This window comes from Larimichthys crocea, chromosome IX, assembly GCF_000972845.2.
Source record: "Larimichthys crocea isolate SSNF chromosome IX, L_crocea_2.0, whole genome shotgun sequence".
NCBI classification, from domain to species: Eukaryota; Metazoa; Chordata; class Actinopteri; family Sciaenidae; genus Larimichthys; species Larimichthys crocea.
The window spans coordinates 5093172-5117665 of NC_040019.1; the positions used below are offsets into that span (position 1 = coordinate 5093172).

The 24494-nt window shown below is 41.0% G+C and overlaps 1 protein-coding gene across 1 annotated transcript in view; it reads right to left on the reverse strand.

Annotated features, from left to right (window-relative positions):
- The window catches only part of trabd2a (TraB domain containing 2A), a 59192-nt gene extending 35937 nt beyond the window's left edge, over nucleotides 1-23255 (reverse strand). Inside the window, exons 1-2 of the mRNA XM_019272423.2 lie at nucleotides 22267-23255; nucleotides 20707-21267 (exon numbers count right to left, since the gene is read on the reverse strand). Coding sequence (XP_019127968.1) covers nucleotides 20707-21267; nucleotides 22267-22371 — 666 coding nt within the window. The 5' untranslated portion in view covers nucleotides 22372-23255. The remainder of the gene's footprint in view (nucleotides 1-20706; nucleotides 21268-22266) is intronic.
- Between the last annotated feature and the right edge of the window lie 1239 nt (nucleotides 23256-24494).

Below are 24494 nucleotides of genomic sequence, written 5' to 3' on the forward strand. Positions count from 1 at the left end.
CGGCAGAGGAGGAAACACAACAGCTGAACCAATACAGGAGGGAAAAGGCTGAAAGAAGGCGAGACATAACGAGAGAAATGGACTCTCGGAGCCGATGTTATCGGTGAAATCTCAGAGGAGGAGAGACACAGACAGAGATGAAGACAGACAGAAATAGACAGATAGAGAGTCGGAGTTACTTATGAGTGATGTTATCAGTGAAACGTTAGTCTGAGCAGTCAGCCCTTTAAGACCTGTCAGGAGCTCGGAGACCCTGAAGCTTAGCCCGACGTTCACACACCAACCAACGCCTGGTTATTTAACTGTATTGTTCACTTTGAACTGCAGGAGTTCCTGTTTTTATAGAAGTAGCAGATACAGCATTGGGAACCAGTGTAATCTAAGACAACCTCGAGCAGCCGTCCACTGAGGGAAGTGAGCTCCAGAATCTTTTTTCAGCCTCTGAAGTCTAAACGTGGCGACTGTTTGAAATTCAAAAGAACTTCTGCTTAACATAACTGAAGCTTTTTGGGGTTTTTTTTTTTTTTAGTTTATGTTTTTTCAACTGTCCATAAACTACGTTTCCCACGCTGCAATGCATGATCAGTGTTTTCCCATGTGAGGGGGAAAAATTTCGACATTTTTCAAAAAAGTCTTTCCACAGTTTATCCTCATTCATTAAGATATGACTGTGAAGAGAAGCTAATGGCTACTGCAGCTGCAAAAAAAAAAAAAAATGGCTACAGCTTCATTCAGCAGGTATTCACTGACACTCCCCGTTCACACACACACACACACACACACACACACACACACACACACACACACACATAAATCTTTCACCACTGCACAAGTGAGCTTTCACTTTCTGGCAGAAAACCCACCATTTAGACACACACACACACACACACACACACACACACACACACACACACACACACACACACACACACACACACACACCTGTCAGTTTGAGTTATCTATATTGTTTTTGTCCCTCTATCCTACCTCTATGTCCTCTTTTCCTCCCCTCTCTCCCCCCTTTTCTCTCCTTCCATCTTCCCCTGAGCACATTTTCCTCTTTTTTCTCTCACCCCCCGCCTCCCCTCCACTCTTGCCTACACCTCCACTCTAACTCCTCCATTCATCCTCCCATCATTTCAGCCCTCCTTTCCTCTCCCCTTTGATCCTGTACATTCCCTCCCTCCCTTCTCCTCCTTCCATCCATCCATCTCTCCCTCCCTTTCTCCCTCTCTCCCCTCCCTCCTTTGATCCTATACATCCCCTCTATCAGCCAGGTCTTTAAAGATTTGACCCTTGCATTCCTCGGGTCACTCATGACCTCCTCGCTGCATGTGTGTGTGTGTGTGTGTGTGTGTTTCCATGCATGTAAGTGTGTATACACCTGTACAAGATTAGGTCTTTTTTTTCTCTGTGTGTTTGTATGTACATGAATACAAGAGCATGTGTGTGTTTAAATGCTTCATCATCGTGGATTATTGCAGAGCTCAAAGCAAACCTTTGAAGATGGCTTTATTCATTTTCCGATATGAGACAAAAAGAAAGACTTCATTTCCCACACAAAAAGAAAAAGAGAGGAGAGAGTGAAAAAGACACAAAAAGAAAAGGAAGGTGCGGCTTTCTTTGCCAAACCACACAGAGAAAAATCCCCAGGCTTACTTCTTACAATACATCATACAGTAATGATGACCAAAAACTGTTTTCCCCGTCTTTTTTAAAAGGAAAATCCGTCCTCCGGTATAATTCATATATCCTATTCCTTTTGATCTCAAACAGTTTAATCAGTGGACATGGACATGAACGGCTCTCTCGCAGAGCCAGACAGCTGACGCCTGTGTGAACACACAACGTTTATTTCTCTTTAAAATGACCGGGACAAAAATGGGTTTTCACTGGAGAGGAGAAATTTTGAAACTGGCAATGTGTTTCCAGCTCTACAACGGCACTGACATGGAGCTTCTGAAATGATTATTTTCACTTATTACCCGCTGTATTATGTTTCCTATAATTTAATCTTTGAATCCATAAAATGTTACAATCAGCATTACAACATGTCCCAGAGCCCAACACTGACGTCTTCTTCTTCTTCTGCTGCTGCTGCTGCCAACAGTCTAAAACCCAGAGATAATCGATTTGTAACTTCTGTCATCCGAGAAGTTTGAACCACTGGATGTTGACACTTTTTACTTGAAACATGTGAAAAGGTGACAGGTCTATCAAATGGTTAGTATTCACGATGTGTCAGACAAATGATTTTTATTGTTTTATGCATCCAAAGTTTCACCATGTGACTTTTTGGTGACAGTAAAGTTTAAGATGAAAAATCGATTGTTATATTTAGCATTTATAAGCAAGCACTACTGTCTAAATTTAACCAAGTACGTAGTAATTATTTGTTCCATAAATAATAATACAACATGTATAAAACATGTCGGGGTATTTTAAGGTCGTTTGAGAGCGTGGTTTTGAAATTTGGTGTGCATAAATTTTTGTGTTTTTCCCCACCATACAAACATGACTGTGCTCTTTGTTTTTCTCTCTCTTGTGGCTGAAGAGAAAACCCTGAAGTTAAAATACAATGTTCTCCATGAAGTTGGAATCATTCTGTTCTTCTTTTTATTCCCATTTATACACATCATGTTAATTTGTGGTTTCATTTTTTTTTTTTTACTGTGATATGTTTGGAGGAGATTGATCAATAAAGGTTTGAGAAGATTTATCTATCGAGAATAAATCAATATTTTCTTATAGGCAACGGTGACATTAGATCAGGTAACAGAGGCCGTGGTCTTTGACTTTGCGGTGAAATATATAATGCAAGAAAAGCAGAAGTAGTTTCGTTAATGAGGAGATCGTCTAATGGTGCATTCATTTTGTGGGATCCTCAGCCACCTTTGAATAATGTTAAATTACTTTTGGTTTGTGCACTCTCTAAGACACAAAGCCACAAACAGAATGAAAGTGACTCACAAATCCTCTCATGTAAAACCTTCTCTGCTAATATCTATGTACAGTACGTGTGAAATATTTGAACCTCTTTACATTTTCTAGAATTACAGCTGTATTTTATCGGCTGGGAATTTATTATCAGTTCCTTAAATGTCGGGAAATTACATTAATGCATGCTTATAGGAGTTTTAAACTATTGTACACTGCCTGTCGATGTTAAACGGGATGTTTAAAGTCTCTTACAATGGACATTTGATCCGCATTAATCACACTGATGGACAACACACAAACCACATTTATATGAAGCCGTGGATACAGTTCTCTCTTTATTTCTGTGTCCTGTGTTTCTCTCTCTTTATCTCTGTCCAAACTCTCCCTCTCCCTCTCTCTCTCTCCCTCCCTCTCTCTCTCTCCCTGTAAAAACATTCTTGTGGGGTGCATTTACCTTGGTGCCCGGACGCAGCCAAATATTTAGGCTGTCACAGGGAATCAGCTTCAAACCAAATGGCTGGAGGTCTCTGTTCATGTGTGTGCACGTGTACTTGTGTGCGTGTGTGTGTGTGTTGGGAATTGTGGTGATTTAAATGTCAGCTTTTCAAACCCCCCCACACACTCTATCCTGATTCACTACACCCTCAACAAGCCATACATGAGACCCACCAACTCACCCTTAGACACACACACACACATCTGTCAGGATAAAACACTGGATGACAAATGAATGAAAGAAACGAAGGGTCAGTCGTAGTCAGCGATTAGCCGATCAATCCACTGACTGAAAACAAATTGCCAGATATTCTGATAAATCATCAAAGCATAAACGCCAAATATTTGGTGGTTCTCATACTTGAGGATTCGCTGATTTACATCAAATGAATGTCTTGGATAAAACAGGCAATTTCAAGGTGCCAACTTGGAAGATTTTCTGACATTTTCTGACTGAATGATTGAACAAATGATTTCCTCATAGGAGATTTTGTATTGGTGGTATGATTTGTGTACAGTCAAAGACTATATTCAAGTTTCCCCTCAAGTTTCCTGGAAAGAATCATCTGATTATCAGTTGGATAAAAAGACATAAACACAGCCTGACAACATATTGGATTTGAATCTGGAAATAAACACAACTTCACACACACGACGGTGGCATCTGTCATCACCGTCTCTGACAGTAATCAAGCTGGAGATGAGTTTGCAAGAGTTGGCTTCGCTACCTCCGTACTTTCTGCCTGTCACTCTTTCTCGCTCGCTCTCTCTCTTACACACTGATACAGTTATACACAAACCCCAGAGAGCAACCACCGCTCAGTCCATCAGTCCGCTAAGAAACAACACGAGGGTCTTGAAAACACAGCGAGCCACAAGGAAAACAGCAATCAATCTCTATGACTTGTCTGTTGACTGAAGGAGCGCTGTTAATCTTCAGGACAGCGCGAGTCAAGAACAACACGAGCCGAGCTGTGTCATGAAGACATTAAAAACCAATCCAGCTGCGAGCACTTATTATGTATACCATGACCGCTATTTGCATTGTGCGTGTGTTTTAATGCAAACGGAGAAAGACGAGCTAAAGATTTTCCACGATTCATCATCACCTGCAGACTGCTCTTTAGTGCCATCATATTTTGTGGCTCTATTTTAATCCCCCGCTCTATTTTAATGTCACTCTGAGGCAATAAAACTGAATAAAGTATTCATTACTTCAACACTTTTGGCGGTGGTTCATATTTCAGGACAAACACAGACATACACACATCTTCTAGTAAGGTCAGACATTTTGACTTCTCCACCTCCTCGAAACTCTAAAGGTCACTAATGGACGACCTACACTGACCGCTCCATTACTCAGGTCACATAAAAAACATTGCTGAAATTGGAGGAATATATATATATATATATATATATATATATATACTTATTTATATTTATTCTTTTATACTTATCTATTACTGTGTTCTGTTGTGATAATGATAATTAAGTGTGGTAAGAACAACTTAAAAACATAAATTTTATATATATAAATATGTATATATATATATATATATATATAAATAAGAAATCAAAACTGATATTATCTTATGTATGAAACAAACAAATGTATGAAACATTTTGCAATATTTATGTGTCCTTTGATGCATTTTGCGTTATCATTATATTTATTATATTGTCTTGGGTTAGTGGGTAACTTCACAGTGCTGATTTAGAGACAAGACAAAGTGAATAAACTGGTTACTGTGAATCTTTTACCCTAAATTTTCAGCCAGTAAGAAAGTTTCTTTTTTTAATGATCTGTAATGATGCAAATGATGAAACTGTGATCTAGGGAAATTAAAATCACATAAAAAGCTAATTATCTTTGTTGCTGTCCAACAAAAATCACATATTTTTGAAGGTTTGTGATTTAGATTTTTCTCAGATAAAATTAAGGATGTTCCTTTATCGGTTGAGAAAATTCTCCTGCCACTTTAGTTACATGAAATATTTTAAAGCCTGTCGGATTCGGTGAAAAATGCGTTGGCAAAAAGCTGAAAGTTTATGTAAGGCGAACTTTTATGAGACACAATCAGAGGCCAGTTGAAAGTTGTTGAATTGTATGAATTAAAACATCGATTAAATCATTGGCATTGATGGTTTATTATTACATAAACAGCCTTGTTTCTAATTTTCTTAAATATATAGCTAGTTTATCTGAAGAGCTGTTTTGACCTTTTGTCATTCAAGACTGCCATTGGCCTTAAAGACACCAAATCTCCTCCTGCAAAGGATGATGGATACAAAAGGATAATGGGTACAAAAGAGTGTTCTCAAAACTGGACAAAGAAAACAGCGGACAGCAGTGCCTGAAATAAATCTCCAACTTTTGACTGTGCAGAAGTCAGATAGAGAAAGACAGCAGGAATCAGAAACCCACACAGCGCTATTTACGAGTATCTGCAATTCCCTTAAACCACTGGCCCGGACTCAGAACCAAAGCACCGCTGGCGAACAAAAGTGAACAGTCCACGCCAGCGTGCAGCCAGGCACGTTCGCATTAATATGCATGTAAACACTTTCCGTCAGCTTGTATCAATTCTCTTGGTCTAAACAAAGCACAGTATCCTCAACCTCGACCTTTAACGCCGTCGCCAGGACAAACCATAAACCTGACACACACATATACAGAATGAGACTGTCATGGAAAAAATAGGATCTGAGGATCCAAACCTTCAGAGACAGACGCATCTTTTTGTTGTGGACTGATCGATAAAGGGAGTCAAAGAGCTCGAGAGAGATACAGAGAAGAGCAAGAGACGATATCGAGAGACAGAAAGTGTGAGGAAAAAGAGAGAGAGCCATGCATGTAGGGAAGAAAGAAAAGACAAAGCGATAAAAAAGTGATAGAGAGACAGACAGACTGAGGGAAGAGAGAGAGAGAGAGACGGTTGTTGTTGTGCAGACATCTGCCACGACCCACAACCTCACGACCGCAAACTTATAAACAGCCAACGAAATATGAAAAACATTTAAACATCCTAAAACGTGTTGGGAGTTCAGCTTTCAGAAAAGTGTCCTTCTGCATCCAGCGAGGAACGGCACACACATAAACATGCTCCTGTCATGTGAGGTTGTGACCGAAATAACAACTGTCAAAGCTACACAAACGGTATGAGAGACGCTAAAAAAAAAAAAAGAAGTCCACTAATTTTAGATCGGGGGAAGAAGGTTTGTGGGCAGGGAAGCAGCGAGTGAAAGACGCACACTAAGAGATATGAGGAGAGACAGTGGTTTGCATCTGGTTTTAGATCATGCACATAAAAAAAGAAAAATTCACATCACAATTCCAACAGCGCCGATTGACTTCTTCAAATTCTTTATATAAATCAACATATCTTATATTAAAGCAATTGCCAAACAAATTCACACAATCCTGATCAAGTCTCAGTGCCAGGTAAATCTCTCGTGGTGACCGGCGTACAGGTAGTAAATAAATTTCATGTCAACCAGCAACGCCTGGTTTGTTAAAGCAACAGGACAGGAATAGGCTACAGCAGCTTCATAAGTGTTTGTGTGATTACTCTCACTGACCAGAAAGAGTCAGTTCATTTTCTGTCAATTAACTAATTAAATAATCAAGTTTGTTGTTTCAGTGTTTGATTTCAATTTTCAACTTTAATGTGTAAAGTCTGTTTTGCTTCATGACGAGAAAGGTCATGTTGGCAACGCCTTAAGATAATTTGGCTTCTGTAGAGCTTTGTTAGTCGTCTCTAGTGGCTTTAAAACCTCACATATCAAAATGCTGATTAGTATTACTCCGCAGACTTTTAAAGTGGATGGAGAGCCAGAGAGTAAAATCTATTCCAAAAGTCAACAAGCTGACGAGTTGGTTAACTGCAAGCTTCTTAGCTCGCAGAGATATATTTTCCCTCTTTGTGGACTTTTTAATTAACTAAATGGTTTAAAAACACGAACAAAATGCCAGAAAAGCCAGTTACAGCAGTTCACCATTGCGTAGATGGTTGAATGCCACCTTGTGGTGTGTCCACATCTTTAGACCATGGACAGTTGTACACATGAATTTGTTGATGATTATACTACATGTGATCAAAAGGTAGCAAGTCGACAACTGTCTTTCTGCCTTTTATGTCAGTCCCAGATTTACTCTTTCTCCATCATCCTATTAAGTCTCTTCGCCTCTGCCATTAGCTACGTCCATAGAAACTGCTGTGCTCGCTTACTTTTCCCGCTAGTTCTGGCTCGACTGCAGTACAACCCGCTCATCCCAGGCCTGAAAACTTCCTGGCGATCCAAAGCTCCTGTGCTACCAGCACTGCCCAACACTCTTCTAGTGCCCTGAGCTCACAATATAGGCAGTGAGATTACGGCTGACTGAGCTAACTAACATGAGCTAACAGCAGCTACAGTTGCCAGCAGTTTACTTCACTGTCCATCGAGAAATTCTGTAAATCATTAAATCAATGAAGTGTTGAGGTAAATCTGACATCAGAGGGAAAACCAGAAAACATTTTCTCCATTTCACCAAAATCTATAACATAGTTTAGTACCATTAAGTCTTATGTACTTCTGCTGACCCAAAGCCTGAAGAAACATTTCAGAAGCTGTGACGCTGTTATTTTAAGGGAGAAAGTTACGTAATGTCACTTTTTCGTACCTATTAAACATCTTTCATCAGCTGTTGCCTCCTTTTTGTGCTGAAGTGGAACGTAGAGCTGAATGCAGGTGACATTTATCTCTTTCTGTAATTTAGAACTGTGAACACATTCAGTATTTGCCACATTGCATTTTTGACACACAGTTTCTCGTCGACGTAGCTTGTAGATAAGATCTTTTCAGTGAAACACATTTCATTTTGATTAATAGTTGTTGCTTCTTGGATGACTGACAGATATTGGTCTGAACACAACTTGAAATGTGATGGTCCGCTGCTCGGACTTGTTTTGCATCCGTAAAGGAGAGAAAGGGAGCGATGTTGTATAAACCTGTGGTGTGTGGTTGTGTTTTTGCGTGTGGTGCATTTCTGTCTGTCCATCTCCGGTGCTAAATATGTGTGTTTGTACGTTTTTATCTGTGTTTCCTAAGTTTCCTGTGAAGCAAGTAGCAAGCTATGTTTCTGACGTCTAACAGTCACTCCTTTTTACCTTTTTAATTTAAATTTTGTGTCACTGCTGTATAGTCTATCTGTGTCTGCTGAGATAGGCGCACAGATACACAATCAAGAGTGTATGTAAGCTATTATATGCACACATGCTTTTCAGCATTCGTGCGAGCATCCACACACGTCAGACCAATACATACATAAACATGAGTATCAGATTCATCCCACCACCCCAGAGTCCATTCCACGCCGTGGATGAAAGTTTTCAGGGTTGTTTCAAAGACGGTTTGAGTTTTTGGGGTGGGGGGTGTTGTCTGCCACCGGTAGCTGAGATCATAAAACCTGTGAGAGTTTAACAGAAATGCCACTGTTTGGTCTCCCAGCTCATTTCACCACCCTGTTTCAGTCTCTCTGTGTGTCTGTCTTCTCCACACTTCGGCCCGTTTTAAAGAGGTTTTTACAACCTTGGTGTTATTTTCACAGCTTTGGACACCATTCTGGATATGATAACTTTTCAGCCATGCTGGCGTCATGGCTCTGGCATCAGGGCTTTTGAGGTTGGTTGGGTCGCCACTTTGGTCCAGACTATGTATATCAGCAACTTTTAGGTGGATTGCTGTGAAATTCTGTGAATATTTATGGTTCCCCCCTGGGGATAAATGACCCTCCTCTGCCTTTTCATCTAGCACTACCAACAGGTCAAAGTTTTGAATTATACAGAGAAATATCTCAATTTGGACTGTTGGTCAATGTTGTTGAGTTTATACAGTCTGATAGAGATAGTCCATAGAGATGTTTTAAATGTTTTTTAAATCCTGGTGTGTGCGTATATCGTCTCAAAATTATATTTTAGACAACTTTTAGAAACTACTATGCAGCAAAACATGTTCAAAGCACCTATTGATGACTCAAGCGATCTGTAATTATTAAGGGAGTGGACACTAACTTGACAAGTTAGTCAGACAAGCAATCACAAGAATGTCAAACAGCAACTCTTCATTTTGCCCCCGTTAATGTGCGAAGATATGTAACAGCAACAAGTTATTTACTTGTCTGAGTCGAAGTCTGGGCAAGAACATCTGTGGTGAACAGCAAAGTCTCACAAAACCCTCCAGTGTGGTGCTCACCTGTGAAATTCCACAAAAGCCACCAAAAATGTGGACTGGAGCCAGAAAGACACAAGTGGATTTATGGTCATGTTAGCTTTAAAACTACGTGGTCCTTCTGACTGTAGTTCAACTCTATGTAGGCTCATTTTTTACCGTGGACACAGTTTTGGATTGCTGTAATATTTTTTAGATCAGTTAGTTTTGCATCTTCTTTGAGTAGTTAGCAATGGCAACCTTAAATCAGCATTTCTATGCAAAAATAAGGTTACCCCAAAGGAAAACGGTACAGAGGAAAAACTAATCCTTTGCGATCACAAATAAGAAACCAATTTAATCCCAAATCACAAAGTGGCTGCTGCAGAAAACCTTTCCACAAGCTCCAGGTGACACTCTGTGAGGAAGCCAAAACTATTAATCCTCTGTTGGAGCTTGTGGACAGCTTTTGGCCTCATATTGCTCGGCTGAAGTCCAGCCAGGTTTGGCTCATTTCTACCGGCGGTGGAGAAGTTTGATTCAATCCAGATCGGCCACAAATCTGACCAGTACAGAGAAAGCATAAGTAAAGTACACCAGTAGCATACTTTATGTCAAATTGTGACAAGTTAATGGTTGATTTGAACACTTACCCAGTATTTTAAGGTTTCATTTATTTGGATTTTAATGTCAAATCAAAACAGCTGTTCGCTTCAGGTGTGTGATTTACAATTTTTGGAATTAAACTGATATAATTTAACGAACGTGGTCTACTGCATGTCTGCACAGAGGTCACTGTAGCTGAGCTGCCATGATAAGATCCCTGTCATCTGATTCATTTAACATTAGACTGTCAACAGAGGCATTAAGCTTTTCACTGTTGTGTATCCGCATATAAAATAGATCACTACTTCCGATCTTATCTGATGGCTCTCAAGTCCCGACCACATTTTCTGCTTGCATGCAGCCACAAGTTTCTTTTCACACATAGGTAACAACATAACATTGTTATTGAATGCGATGTAACCAATCCCGAAGCACAAACATTACAGTCAAATCCAGTGTTGCAGGGAAATAAAAGTGTCAAAGTGTCAAATTCACGTAATATGGCGGCATGGGGAGATGAAAAACGAGCAGTCAAATTATACTGCAACTGATACACAGTCTCAGTTCACGACTCCTTAATGCCAAAAGTTAAAAGCTGCATGTGCAAGACTACTGACGACTATTAGTCCAGTGACAATAAAAACCCCAAGGAAGTAACTTATTAATGTTCCAGTTATAGACAGAGACTCTGTGTCATTGGAAAAGAGAATTATAGGATAACATTTACCGCAGTGAGGTCTGAGTGTCACATTAAATCAGTCGCTGTGAGTTGTGCCCTCCGGGTTAAGACATGTTAAAACAATGGAAACCTCACACAGGGTGTTTTGTGAATGTTTTGAATGAAGACTTAATTGAAATCTGCAGTGTTGTGATGTTTTGAACAGAAGACATCCGACAGACCCAGCGAGTTCGGAACTCAACTACTGAAACGCGATACAAAACGTTGTTATTTCTGCAAATTCAAGTTGTATTCCCTCAATACACAAGAATTAAATATAATCCCCCCTCCCCAAAAAAAAGAGCACGCATGACGAGCCTTAATTTTTTGCAGCCCTATGCTAATTGTGTCCCGATTGGTCAAAGCTTAGTAATAACAATGAGTCTGTGGTCTCCGCCACATTCAGCCTGCAAAAATCTTAACTTACACGACAATAGAGGGGATGATGAGCACCAAACAAATTAAAATTAGCATCGTAATGACTCTGATGGCTCTTACTTATAACTTACATTAGCTTTCAATATGGGTAGGCCACTTATTGAGTGTTAAGTACATTTGTAGCTGCTGTGCTTTTCTTACTTAAATGAAGGTGGAGGCACACTGCGAGATAGCACAATCACAAATGTGTTTCTCCACAGGCTTGTTTGCCGTCTGCATGGTTTCACAATCGCATGTTGGAACAGCGAATGGAAAACTGCCTGCTAAAACACAGCAGTGGCAAAGATATCTGTTATTTCATCTGCAATTACATTCTGAGTTACTTATACTTGTTATTAGACATTAATCTTTGGAGTAGATCGAGTCATTGATTAATTAATTGTAATTAACTGTGTTCAACTTGAACCCATTTGGCCATCTAAAGCATTATTTTGTGCGATTAGCATCATTCTATTTTAACTCACTGAGCTTTTACAGTAACACACATTAAAAACAACAACAGGACATGCCATGATGGAGGTGTATTTTAGGAAAATCAGCCCTGATCTTAAGACAAAAATGTGTCATGTGTGATGAAAAGTGTCCTCAATATTCAGGTTTTATGTTCTTTCAAAACTACAGATGATTTCATGGTATGAAACATTAGCAGAGGTACAGAGCAGTGATCGTGCTACAAGGCTCCTCAGACGGCACAAGTTTTTATGACCTGGTCTTAAGTCGGAGAGACAAGCTATTAAATCCCTATTTGAGCTGCAGAAGCCTGCGTTACACAACCAGGAAAAGCCTGCAGCAGTCTCCAGAAGTCAGACTCTCCCCTACTGGAGTGTATTACTGTATATACTTTCAAGGATCTAAGCACTTTTCTTTTCTTGGCACACAGCTGGCACCGATCCGTTTTCAATCAAACGCACTTGAAAAACAAAAACGTTGCAAATGGGTGGACTTACACAGGAATGGAAAATCTAATTTGTGAAATTATTCTATCTCGATATGACAGCGGCGAAGACGGGGGTTTGCGCATGATCCGACGAAATAGTGTTTTACCGGTTCGAAACGGAGACGTTTGAATGAACTCTGTCGTGTTTCTGTAAAGGCAAAAAATTCTTTCTCACAAGAAACAAAAACATTGAATAAACTCAAAAATGCTATTAGCTAATATGTTTAGAAAGAGATTAGTGGCAACAGAGCCTGACTTTGTCATGCTCCCACTGTTGACTTGGTTCTCAATGTGATGATTGTGTTTTAAGGCGGCAAGGTGGTTAAAAGTGTTGCCTCAAACCCTGAGGGTCACTGGTTTGAAACTTAGACGTGGCCCTTTCCATCTGGAGTTAAACAAAAAAAATTGTTTTGGAAGACCTCATCATCTGTTGCTTGACAAGCGAAAATCTGTCCATCTTGTTTGGCTTGGTGAAAAACATTTAATTTCTTGCTCGAAAATCGAAGTACGACAGGTTTCAATCATCATAATCAATACAAACTCACTGGCGTTAAATCTTCATCGGAAGTTCATCCAGCAAACAAATCGCGCGGATGACCTCGGGTTCTTCTTTGTTCAGTAGCTTTGATGATGATGACTTGTTGACAGACTTTACGCTTCAATTTCTGCCCATAAAAGCTTTTGAAGAAAAAACGAGGGGGTGGTTTGAAAGTGAGATAAGCTCCACATCTTTGTCTCCGGTGTCACGTATCCAGACAGATGGACAGATAATGTCTGAGGGAATGTCAAGACATCTAATATGGAACTGTTTGGTCAACAGTGGGGAGGAAATCAAGCACCTCAGTGCCACATGAAACCAAGAACTCAAAGGAGGCCGTGAGGACATGTTGGAAATTCAAGCATAGAAGTGATACACACACATACTCGCATACAAACCCTCATTCATACACCCACACGAATTGGGATCATGCACAGAAATGCGCATGTGCAGACAAAACATTCATGCACACACAGACACAGACAATAATAAACAGATACAAGCAATTATATGAACAAACACCCGATGGACAATTACCCACCACGCAGTGCAACTAAACACGGAAAGTTTACTCCCTTTGAAAGAAGAGTGAAGCAAAATTATAAATTCTCTGAGGACAGGAAAAAAACAAACATACTTTTTAAGTTCAGTAACATTATACACTATTGTGCACAAATACAGTGCAGTATAAATCACTCCCTACAATATGCGTGAGAATAAATCTGCAGGTTTACTGTGAGCAGTTTAGCAGGTGTATTCATCTTATAGGAACACTGTTAGAGAGTACGCTCACATATTTCACTTTAATCTGTCTCACTGACATCTACTCACTCCGGTTTTAAAACATTACGTTGCAAATTTCCTGTAAATATCTCATGCGATGACATTTAGTTGGAATAACTCTTTCATCAGTTATTTAAAAATGTCCGCATGATTCATTTTTTGGTCTAAATAACAAATGACTATTCCTTAAGCCGAGACAATCATCTGGCAGAGGATTAAAGTCCAGCTTTAAATACCATAATGAGCTTAATAAATTCACGTACAGGTTAAGATTTATTACTGTTCGTGTCATTTTTTTGGCTGCGTCTGTCCATGTGAGTATACATATACATTTCATCACTGCGGGCTATTCTGCACTGATGATCGCCAAATCAATTGACCGGATAGTTGTGGTTCTTTCCAGCGGGACAAATGAGATTTAATCAGATTTTTCTGTCATCGTGCCAGCATATGTGCTCTCTTTCCCTCACAAACACACTCATACACACACTGATGCAAACATCCATTACGTGCAGCCGCTCAGAATTTTGTTTTTATGGGAAATGCACCAAGAATTAGATAACAAGAATGATACCATACTGTATATCTGCATGATAAATATGACAGGCAGCTTAGTTTAGAAGCTCCTCTGAAACTTTCTATTTAATATAAAAAACAAAGTGTAAAAACATCAATGCGTGGTTTTACAGGGGATTATATGAGGGACTATTTTATGGCCTGGTGTATTGACTATGGTGAATCATCAGGTAAACTGTTCATTAGTGAGCCTCACCCCTAAAATACACTGCATGCGGTACGGCTCCGCTCCAGAATGACAGCATACTCCGCCGTCCGCCAACTCACACAAAATCTGTTTGTGATGCGCACCTGTGCGCCTCCGCCGGCCACCGAGTGTCGCGAGAACGCACGAGATCTTGCGAATTCACGCATAATCGCGAGATATTGCCGGCTGAAGTCTCTTTGACTCCTGCAATTGCATTCCACGATTTTGGACCTCCAGAATCAACTTCTCATCCATGGTGTCGACAGTGTGAAAAGACACCTGAAACCTCTCACCTGTTGACTTCAGGTTGCCCCCACCCATTATGACGTGTTCTTGTAATGAAACCCGATCCGGCTCAGTATTTTATTTTGAAAATCAACCAGGGTTTTATTTTGTATTTTGTAGCCGATTTCCTTCCCCACACAATCTGCGTTGTGCTGAATTTATGCGGCGTGCTCCGGCGTCCGTGAAAAATAGAAGCTCTGTGTACGTGTTGCGGAGGACTGCCGGACGCCGCAGTCGTTCCGGAGCCGTGGCGCAGCGGGACCGGAGACTGTGTGACACATTGACTAATATTGAAACATAACGGCTCCGTCACCGTGGCAGAGCCTCTTCCCACCCGATGCCAGTCCTTGCAAGAATATGTGGTTTTATGGGGGTGTTGTGTGTGGGACTATTTTCTGGCCGGGTGTAGTGACTTTAAGAATCGTCCTAACAAAAGACTAGTTCGTGTTTGTGGAGCAGACCACAAACCAACAAAACTAGTTGACCAACTCACACTGCAGCGTTTTACGAAACTCCCAACCAACTCTGGTCAGAAGGAAGGAAAAAAAAATAAATCCATAATCGCAATTGAATCGAACCAAAGGAATCCCAAAGATTCCTACACTCGTCAGCATTATCATCATCAGTCTCATTTAGCCATCTAATCTCATTACAGACGGGATTTAGATGGATTTTCCTCTGTGGGCACACTCTGGAAATCTGCGGCAGCTTGCCCAAAGCGCTGCCCATGTCGGGCTGGAAAATATAAGGACAGCCATTGTACTGTCCAAGGATGTCGAGCTTCACTTTTCATGGCATCTACATAACCAACAAGCTGAGCAGTCGTTATGATGGGGACAACACAGGGTGTGGGAGTTTTAAGATGCTCACACTTTGTGACACCGTCTGTCCCGTCTAATGAGTTTTTGGTTTTGGTGAGTTTGGTGAAATGTGACCTCCCAGATCTGATTTATGGTACGAGACGTTTTCCCACAAATATGCTAATTCAATGTTTAAGTTTAAATCCACTAACCAAGAGAGCTTTGCATTTTTACTCTAACTGAGAACAGACTTAACTCCCTCTGTGCAGAGAATATTTCTTGACCAAGGCGTCCAGATGATCCGTAAAAAACAAGTCACCAAATGCTTTAATCCCAGATCTTGAAAGGTATTATGTAAGGAGAAAGGACTAAGGCAATAGCAGATGTAAAATACTTGTTACACCCACATTTAAGGAGGAGCATTTTTCTGAAATTGGTTATGAAAGACAAGCAGGAGGATATGATGGTTTTATATCGAGGAGAAGTTATGTTTGGTTTTGGTTAGTAAAATATCTCTTATGTTTCTCCTCAGGCAAAGAAAGAGAACAGAAAGAGAAAACAACTGTACTTTCAGGATGTCAACCTTGAATTTATCTCAGATTATAAAAGTGAGTTTTGCCTGGACTTCATCTGATTCATCACGTCTTGTGAAACCAGCTGATCCGGAGACCCATCTGTGCATCAGTGTGAAACAAAAACACAACGACGGAAGTTACAAGGTTGTCAAAAAGAGGTAACGTCATGATACCTTTAATGGAGACACGCCTGCCGGTCCGTAATGGCTCCTCTACTGATCTCCATCTCGGCTCTCCATGTTCCAGTCCCTCCTCGTCATGAATGAACCAAATGGGCTTCAAACATTCCTTCCCTGTTCTCATAGACGTACACTGAGACCTGCATTCATCACCTCTCCATGCACCATTACTCCCAGTGATGGGAGGAAAGAAACAACACTTTCATTAGCAGGTCTGCTCCACTGAGGTGTGGAATGTCCCGCGGGTTTCCAACAACAGTGACAGAGAAAGCCGGCCTTCATGCGGCTATTGTTGTCCTCAACAAGCTCACTTAGTGTAATGGGCAAGGCTGAGCCCGCTCTTCAAAAGACGAGGGGCACCGTGCAAGAATAAGAGCAGTCATGCTTAGCCAGATTAGAGATCTGAGTAAAGAAAGTATAATTCATTGTGGTTTGAAAATAATGAGCTCAATGGGCTTAATTTATAGTGGCAGGCAAACTCAAAAATGGACACATCACTTGTAAGAGGAGATAAAAAAGCAACCAATTTCCCAAATGTATTAAATTATATCTTATAGCCTGACAACAACAGATGCCAAACAACATATAAGAGGAATCAGTTACTAATCTTTCTGTGTATCTGAAGAATTCTTTTATAGGTTTTTAATTAACATATATTAAAGGTATTTAACATCAGGCAGCACGATGAGAACGAGAAAATCAGAGGTCAGCGGGTTCCTTCAAAATATTTTGTAGTATAATTAAATATAATATCAGGTTTATTAAGATTCAGAGTAATTAGGGGCTACATCACAAAGCAAAGGTTGTGTATCGAATAAGCAAGCGGATCGTTTTAACCGTCAAAGAGCCGTGTTGATAAGATGTGATGCCTCACAATGCCTGACTCAGCCCAGCAGGTGATTGATTAGCCGATCGGATCATGTGTTTGTTTTGCAGTAATTAATCAGAGTGGCATGTGGGCAGTAATGTTTGGAGGGAGGAGAAAAAAAAAAGTTTTACAAGTTAGGAAAAAGACAAACAGCCCAATCAGTCACAATCATGTGCTCATGTGGGAGAGAAAAACTCACAGCTGCGGTGCAGATCAGACACCAAGCTGGAGCTAGACTGATAATCACAAGCTGGACACATGTTTTCCTCAAGGGGTCTGAATCGAGCTGAGGAGAGTTTAAAAGTTTTGCAATGACAAGCTGGAATTGCAGCCAGCAGATGATGATGATGATGATGACGGTGTGATTCACCACCTCTTGAGGATTCCTACCTACGACAGAGGTAAAAATGAATCATGATTGTGATGCTTATTCTCATCTCAGACTTCTTCAGAGAAAGCCGCCGTGTATGTGTTTTTATTTTTTCAGTGTGTAAATCAGAAACAAAGGCGCAGCGAGTGGTGTTTTTGTGTTTGACTGAAGAAGAGAACGTCTGCATGAACTACAAATCCACCGAAAATCAATTTGTGTTATCGCCACATTGAGTAAGTAAGCAGGCCGTCACTCTCTGTTTGCCTTTAACAAAGGCAAGACGAGAGAGACATTTTCACTACTTTAATACATGAAATAATTTATTTTCCATTTGCCCTTCCCTTTTCCGTTAAGTTCTGTTTCACGCCAGATGTAAATGGCCAGTGAAAACATTACAGAGACTATTACAGGCCGTAAATATGGTCCTCCAGTTGTAGCCTGATTAAACAGTACTTTCAGTCAAGAATGGCGGTTGAGGCGGCGGTATTGTTTCACCATCGTGTATCTCACTCATCACACTCTATCTGGACATCTTACAGTCGAGTTGAGCTGAAAGGCTTTAAATGGAACTGCCCTTTTCAACTACGGCGCAGAACTGAGAAAAAAAATATTTACTGAAATATTAAGCGGGCTGCTTCAAGCCAAGCAGGGTTAAGGCATCCATCAAGCTGCTGTTGATTAGATTGAAACTGAGTGTGGAAATTATGGAGTGCCAAGCTGTGTGCTGTGTTGGTGCAACGTCAGGGTAGGGGTTGTTTCTGGGACACTAGAATTCATTGTTGAGCCTTCTGCGGGCGTCGTGGACCTAATTCAATGAAAGCTGTGATGATGGGAGGTTTTCTCTCTTTATAGGCCTGTTGACAAATCCAATTTGAGCCACCCACCTTCTTTCACTGATATCCACAACAAAAATCCCCATGTGTTGTCAATGCCTTTCCAAAAGAGACAAATGTTACTGTCAACTCCTTTGGGGTTAATACACTATTTGGATAAGGTTTAAAAAAGATGATGATAGATGATTGGGATTCATTACATCTGTAGTGGTCAGGTCTAAAACAGTTTTTTTTTCTTTTTAGGAACACACAGCAAGCAAACTACAAACCTTCTGCTACACTGTCAATCCACTGTGTATCACACTGAAACAGTAACCAGGATGCAACCCCTGAATTACAAATTAAAACCTATGCCATAGGTGTGTTTATCGGATTCCAATTAACCTTTCCAGCAACAAAGAAAGCGTGATACAAACTCTGGTCTCAACCGTCAAAGGCTGAAACTTTGTACATCCAATCATCCACCCCAACATGAGAAAAAAAACATATTTGCACAACCACAAGAGGCCGATTGTCCGAAAAAAGGTCAACCAGCGGCTGATGCTGTAGTATTTCTGGTGACGACAGTCTCATCTAAAACACTCGTACTGATTTAAAACAACAGCAGAAATCCGGCCAAACGTGAGACGCGAATGAGGATCTGACAAATAATGACTTCACTGTTCACCGTGTGAAAGCGCTTAAGCAATCGCTAACTCCTGCTCCATGTGTTTATCAAGACATAAACATCACCATTGGAAATTGATTTCTATTTAACTACCAATGCAAACAAGTGACAAAGCCCGTCGGTAGTTTTACATTTGACTGTGAAATGTGCTGTTTGATAATTGACATCCAGCCCATTTCTTGCTCCAGGACTCAGGAGAACGCTAATAAAAGTGTTGCTGGGTGGTTTGGGCAGAGACGTATAGTCTGAGGGGCCAACAAGGCCTGCTTTAAAATAACAACACTTTTAAGCTTCTGGGTGTTAGGGTAAATGGTCAAGTGTAATCCCCTTAGCTCCTGACGAGCATTAGTAGAAATTCCTCAATAATACGTAACATGATTTCATAGTGACTGCTGCCTTTGAGAGATGTTTGTAATGCTGAAAGGGTCACCGGGGTGCACAGACAGACAGACAGACGGGCAGACAAGGAGACTTAAGTGTGCTGGTTTTGAGGAACAGGCTTCCTTTTTTTTTTTTCTGGCGATTTCAGACTTGAGTCATTAAGATCCATTTTTCTCTAATAACAAAGAGCGCGGTGGAGCACGGCTGAATGTTTGCACAGCTGATTATTAACGCCGCACCTTTCTCCGCTCGACTGAGCTATGAGAAAAGGAGGGAAAGATAAAACTGCAGACCTCTGTTGGAAAAATAACGAATGTGAATATATACATCTGGACTTTGTCGTCCGTGTTACACGTCTTAGTTATTAGTTTGCACGGTAGCTTGTGTTTGCCATTTGTGTTACACACTTAGTTCCAGTCGAGCAGATTTGATATTGAGTTTCTCAAAACAAACTAAGTCTGAAGGGTAAACCCACGAGCCGCATCACGTAGCATGTAGCACATGCTAAACAAAGCTCCTAAAAGAGCGAAAACTTTGCACGTTAATGAGATGTGAAGTCCTCAAGTTTGATAAAAACACGTAAAATAAAATGTTCAGTTCGTACAAAGTTTCAAAACGACCTTATGATGAAAGCGCAAATTTAAATCTAAAAAGAAGAAAAGTACTAGCTAACGTTACCGCAAATGTCACTGTCAAAACTAAATAAATCCCACTAAAAGTCAGAAAAAGCCGCAGAAATAATCATAATATGACTAATAATTCATAATAATTCAAATATGAAGCTGATACACTATCAATCTTACTAGTTTTAGACTGAATTGAACATGACATCTTGGATTAGCAACATATCGAACATACTAGTTATAAGCGGTTGAATGAAGCAGACGCCACTTACTGGCGTTAAATTTTGTAGGCCAGTTGAGCGTTGCCGTTGGCTACGAATATATTACCAGCTGAACTGAACTATATAAATCAAGTTATTGGTGCTTTCTGACTCTTGGCTTCACACGTAATGACTGCAAATGAATGGATTATTCTTCAAGTTAAAGCATTGAAATTGTTTCTGGACTGTTAAACTGCGATGATGCATATCTTGATAATGTGTGTTGACACCCAAGAACACGAAGGTGTTTCATTTAGCAAACTGATGGTGGCTATTTTTAGATGTGTGCAATATAAATATCCACAGCAAATTTAGACAGACTGACAGATTTCATGTCATCACTCATGTCTTGAGTAAAGGTCAAACAGAAACACGGTTCCAAACACTGCTGACAGGGTGTGATGGAAAAACAGGCCAACCTGAAGCCTGAGCAACAATCAGTACGGTTTCAAACTCACCTGGGAGAAGTTGAGCCCGTTGAGTGGATGGCACTGTTCCTCCACCTTCTCAACAGCCCCAGTCCTCTTCCTCATCCTCTCCGCCTCCTGGGCCAGGTACAAGTCCAGCACCGGCACCCCTCTTGTCTTAATATCTGCCTCAGTTAATGAATTCACCATCAGCATCACCCAAACGGGACGCTTCCTCTCCCAGTTCCCAGCGATGGCGTTGAAGAGGTAGTCCGCATAGAGTCCCTTCCCTCTCTGATCCGGGGTCATCCATGAAGGCATCATGAGCTTCACGTACTCGAGGTGTCTTTTAAGTCTCCGATAGATGTCCCTTGGTAGGACATCCTGCAGGTTCTCGCCCTGAGGAAGCAGCTGGCAGCTGGTCAGGGCTGAGATGGTGTAAGGGTCCGTCAGGTCCAGCTCAAAGTAGACAATGTTGCTCTCCTGGAAGGCCTGCTTGGAGTTTTCAGGGATGAAGTCCCAAACCCGAGTGTAGGGAACGTGGATTGTACCATAGAAATATGAGGGAGGGTCCCGTTTGATCGTCCACAGGAAGGAGTTTAGGTCAGTTTGCTGGGAAGAAAGATAATAAATTAAAAATCAGTCTGCAGCTAACGAATATGTTCTTGTGATTTCTCTGTGATTTACAGTGATACAACACAGTGAAAAGCAGAAAATCATCACATTTAAGAAGCTGGAAGACGTGACTGTTGACTTAACATTTCAGCAGTAGTTATTGGCATGTCAGAATGAAATTATAGGCACAGAGGAGAAAGATGAATCAAGAAGCAGACGGGGGAAGAGCAGTGAATTACAAAAAACTGCAAGACGGCTTTTACTTGAAAGCCAACGCCGGGCCTGTCTGACACCAACAGGCAACACCAGCACTTTGTCTGCGAGAGGGTGTTTATTACACAGACTGCTTAACAGGCTGATAATGACTTATTAACAGGCCACTTAAGAACCAAGTGTCAAACAAACAATACACATGTCAGTAATTGTCAGACTGTGAAGGCTGAACGTTTTGGCCTTCCTGTTTCTGCTGGATCTGGACCTGAAATGGTCTGTGTAATCAATAAAAGGGAAGTTTAATTGGAAAATGCAATACACACGGACATAATAAAGCCTTGAACTGATGGTATTTACCCCAAATACACACACCAGTGTGTGCAGACACGCAAAGGCCAATACACAAAACTTTAACCATTCATAACTTTGCCATATTATTACTCTTATAAAACATTTTTTTTAGATTTGTGATGGGCATTTAAACTGTTTTTTGGACTACAGAGTAAATGGGTTCATTGATAATAAAATAACAAATCGATTAATCAATAATGAAAACAGTCATTAGTTAAAGGGTTCAAAGGTTTGAAGGTTCAAGTAAACATTGAGGAGTGTGACTAAATATGTGTGGAAAAGGTGAACAGTGTGTCAAACAGCAAATACACTTTATACTACAAAATAAAAGCTCATGTGCCAGTTTTTACAAGTCCAGATAAGAAATTGTAGCGGATCTAAAAGAATTACGCAGTGTAATCACTCCTTTATTCTCGCTTCAGAATGACTTACTTTCCTGTTAAGCTCACAGTTGGCGGAGTCCTTCAGCCTCCACTGATCTGCGCGGACCAGGAGTATCACACAGGACTGAATGAATGCGCCCAGAGTGCCCCGCATCGTAGCTCTCTCCCCAAAAAAAAAAAAAAAAAAGTGTGCACGGTAGCTCGTGTTCGCCTCAACAACGTGTTGCACCAACTATTCCCCGAGAACGCATGGATGAAGTCTTATTTCCACAGCTCCGGCTCCATGCGGTCGCGTAAAATGAGCTGACAAGTATCCGACAAACCGCCGGACAGAGTCATGTTGTTGGCCTGAGCCTGGACATGGACGCGCTCGCTGCCGTTTTCACGTGTGTTTGGGGAGAAGAGAGAGAGAGAGAAGAGAGGTGATCATTGGAGTTTACGCACGGTCACATCATCCTCTCGCTGGCCGGTCAGGCTGCTTTAACTCCTCCACCTCTTTCTCTCTACATCTTTTTTTTTTTTTTTGGTAAAGTTTGCGCAAGTTTATCCAAAAGTTTTTTTTAAGCAACAGGTCCGCGCAGCGTTAACGCACCTGAAGCTTAAAAATGTTTTTTGGCTTTTGTTGTTTGGTTGGTGAAGATGAGTCTGGTGTGAATGAGCGTCGAGTTGCACGATCCAGTCTTAAAACCCCAAACTTCTCTGCACGCTCTGACTGTCTGCCAAGTCTGCAACCCTCTCTCTCTCTCTCTCTCTCTCTCTCTCTCTATGAGTGTGTGTGTGAGCATCTCTGTCGGGCCACTCTACCTACCCCCTCCCGGGTTTGTGGGTTTGCCTGCATACCCCTCCCTCCATCTCTGCCCCTTACTCTCTCTCTCTCTTTTACGCACACACACACGCGTGCGCAGGCACACACACACCCGCACACAGCTGTAATCTGATTAAACGTCACCCCGCCTGCTCCACACGTAAAGTCTCCATTCACATCATCCATGTCAATAAACAAGGTGTGGAGGCCTGCAGACCATTAAGACCATTAAGATCGCCACATTAACCGCTTCATATCTTTTTTTTTTTTTTTTTTTTAATTTTTTAGTTTCACACTGATCAGGTCTCTTGTTGCCCCCCTACAGGAGGCCTGCAGGCAATCAAGACCAGATCCCGTGGATAGATTATCATGCCCCGCTAGTTAATGTCTTACAAACTGGAGGCATTAGCATAAGAAAACCCGCAATAACAGAGCTTCAGCTGCGTTACATCTGAGCACAGACATGGAAACTATTGAAGATATGCAGATCCACGCAGCAGCTTTACCAAACATCATGGAGTCATAACAAACATTCCTATTTAAGATCAATGAAGACAAAAATAATTCTAGCCTATAAATACTGATTGTTGTAGTGACTATTGCCTTTAACTGTAATATTTGTGCATATTAATTACAGGTCAGATATTGTGTTGCAAAGATTTTTGTTCCAGCTGAGTGTCATTAGGTGCTGTGTTCATATCTGGTGCATGACACAAGAATGAATCAGAGTACAAAAAGTAGATCTTGGGAGGAGCTGGAGTGTGTGGAAATCAGCTGCTCTGCAGACTAAGTCCAGTCTTTGCTAGATGGATACTTGTACACTGTCTTTGCCTTTCACTAAACGAGAAAGGACCCAACGATAAAACTGTAGAAGGTCCAAAATGTAAAGTTTTCTTGCAGGAAAAAACAACCGTGGGATAGAAATTCTTCCAGATAACACCTCCTCTGTAACCTCTGCCTCTTCAGCAGCTGTTGAGTACAGAGTCAATAACCTAAAGTACAATCACAGAGACTAGATTGCACTCACAAAGTACAGGTGGGGTCTTTAAGCCTCATTTGTAGCTGGTGGAAGCCCATCTATGCACTGTGACTCTATGCTATGTGAACCTCTGCTTCACAAGAGGCGAACACAGTGTTGATATTGTCAGACATGTGTCTGAGTAAATACAATAAAATAAAATAAATGTGAAAAGGTCTGACCATGTGTGTGTGTGTGTGTTTGTAATATGGACCCATAATAATAATGATAGTGAGGCCTGTTAAAGCTCCCCCTAGTGGAGAAAACTATGTTTGTGCTGTTCTCTGAGACCAGTGAGCAACACTGCATAAGGTTCAGTGAGGCCATCCAGAGACATTCGAAAGACAAATAGGAAGCAGAAAGTTGAACGTGAGGATAAAGGAAAACACAGGCAAGAAGAGAAAAGAAGCAGCTGAGAGAGATACAGTTACAGGTACTGACTGAAAACTGAGCG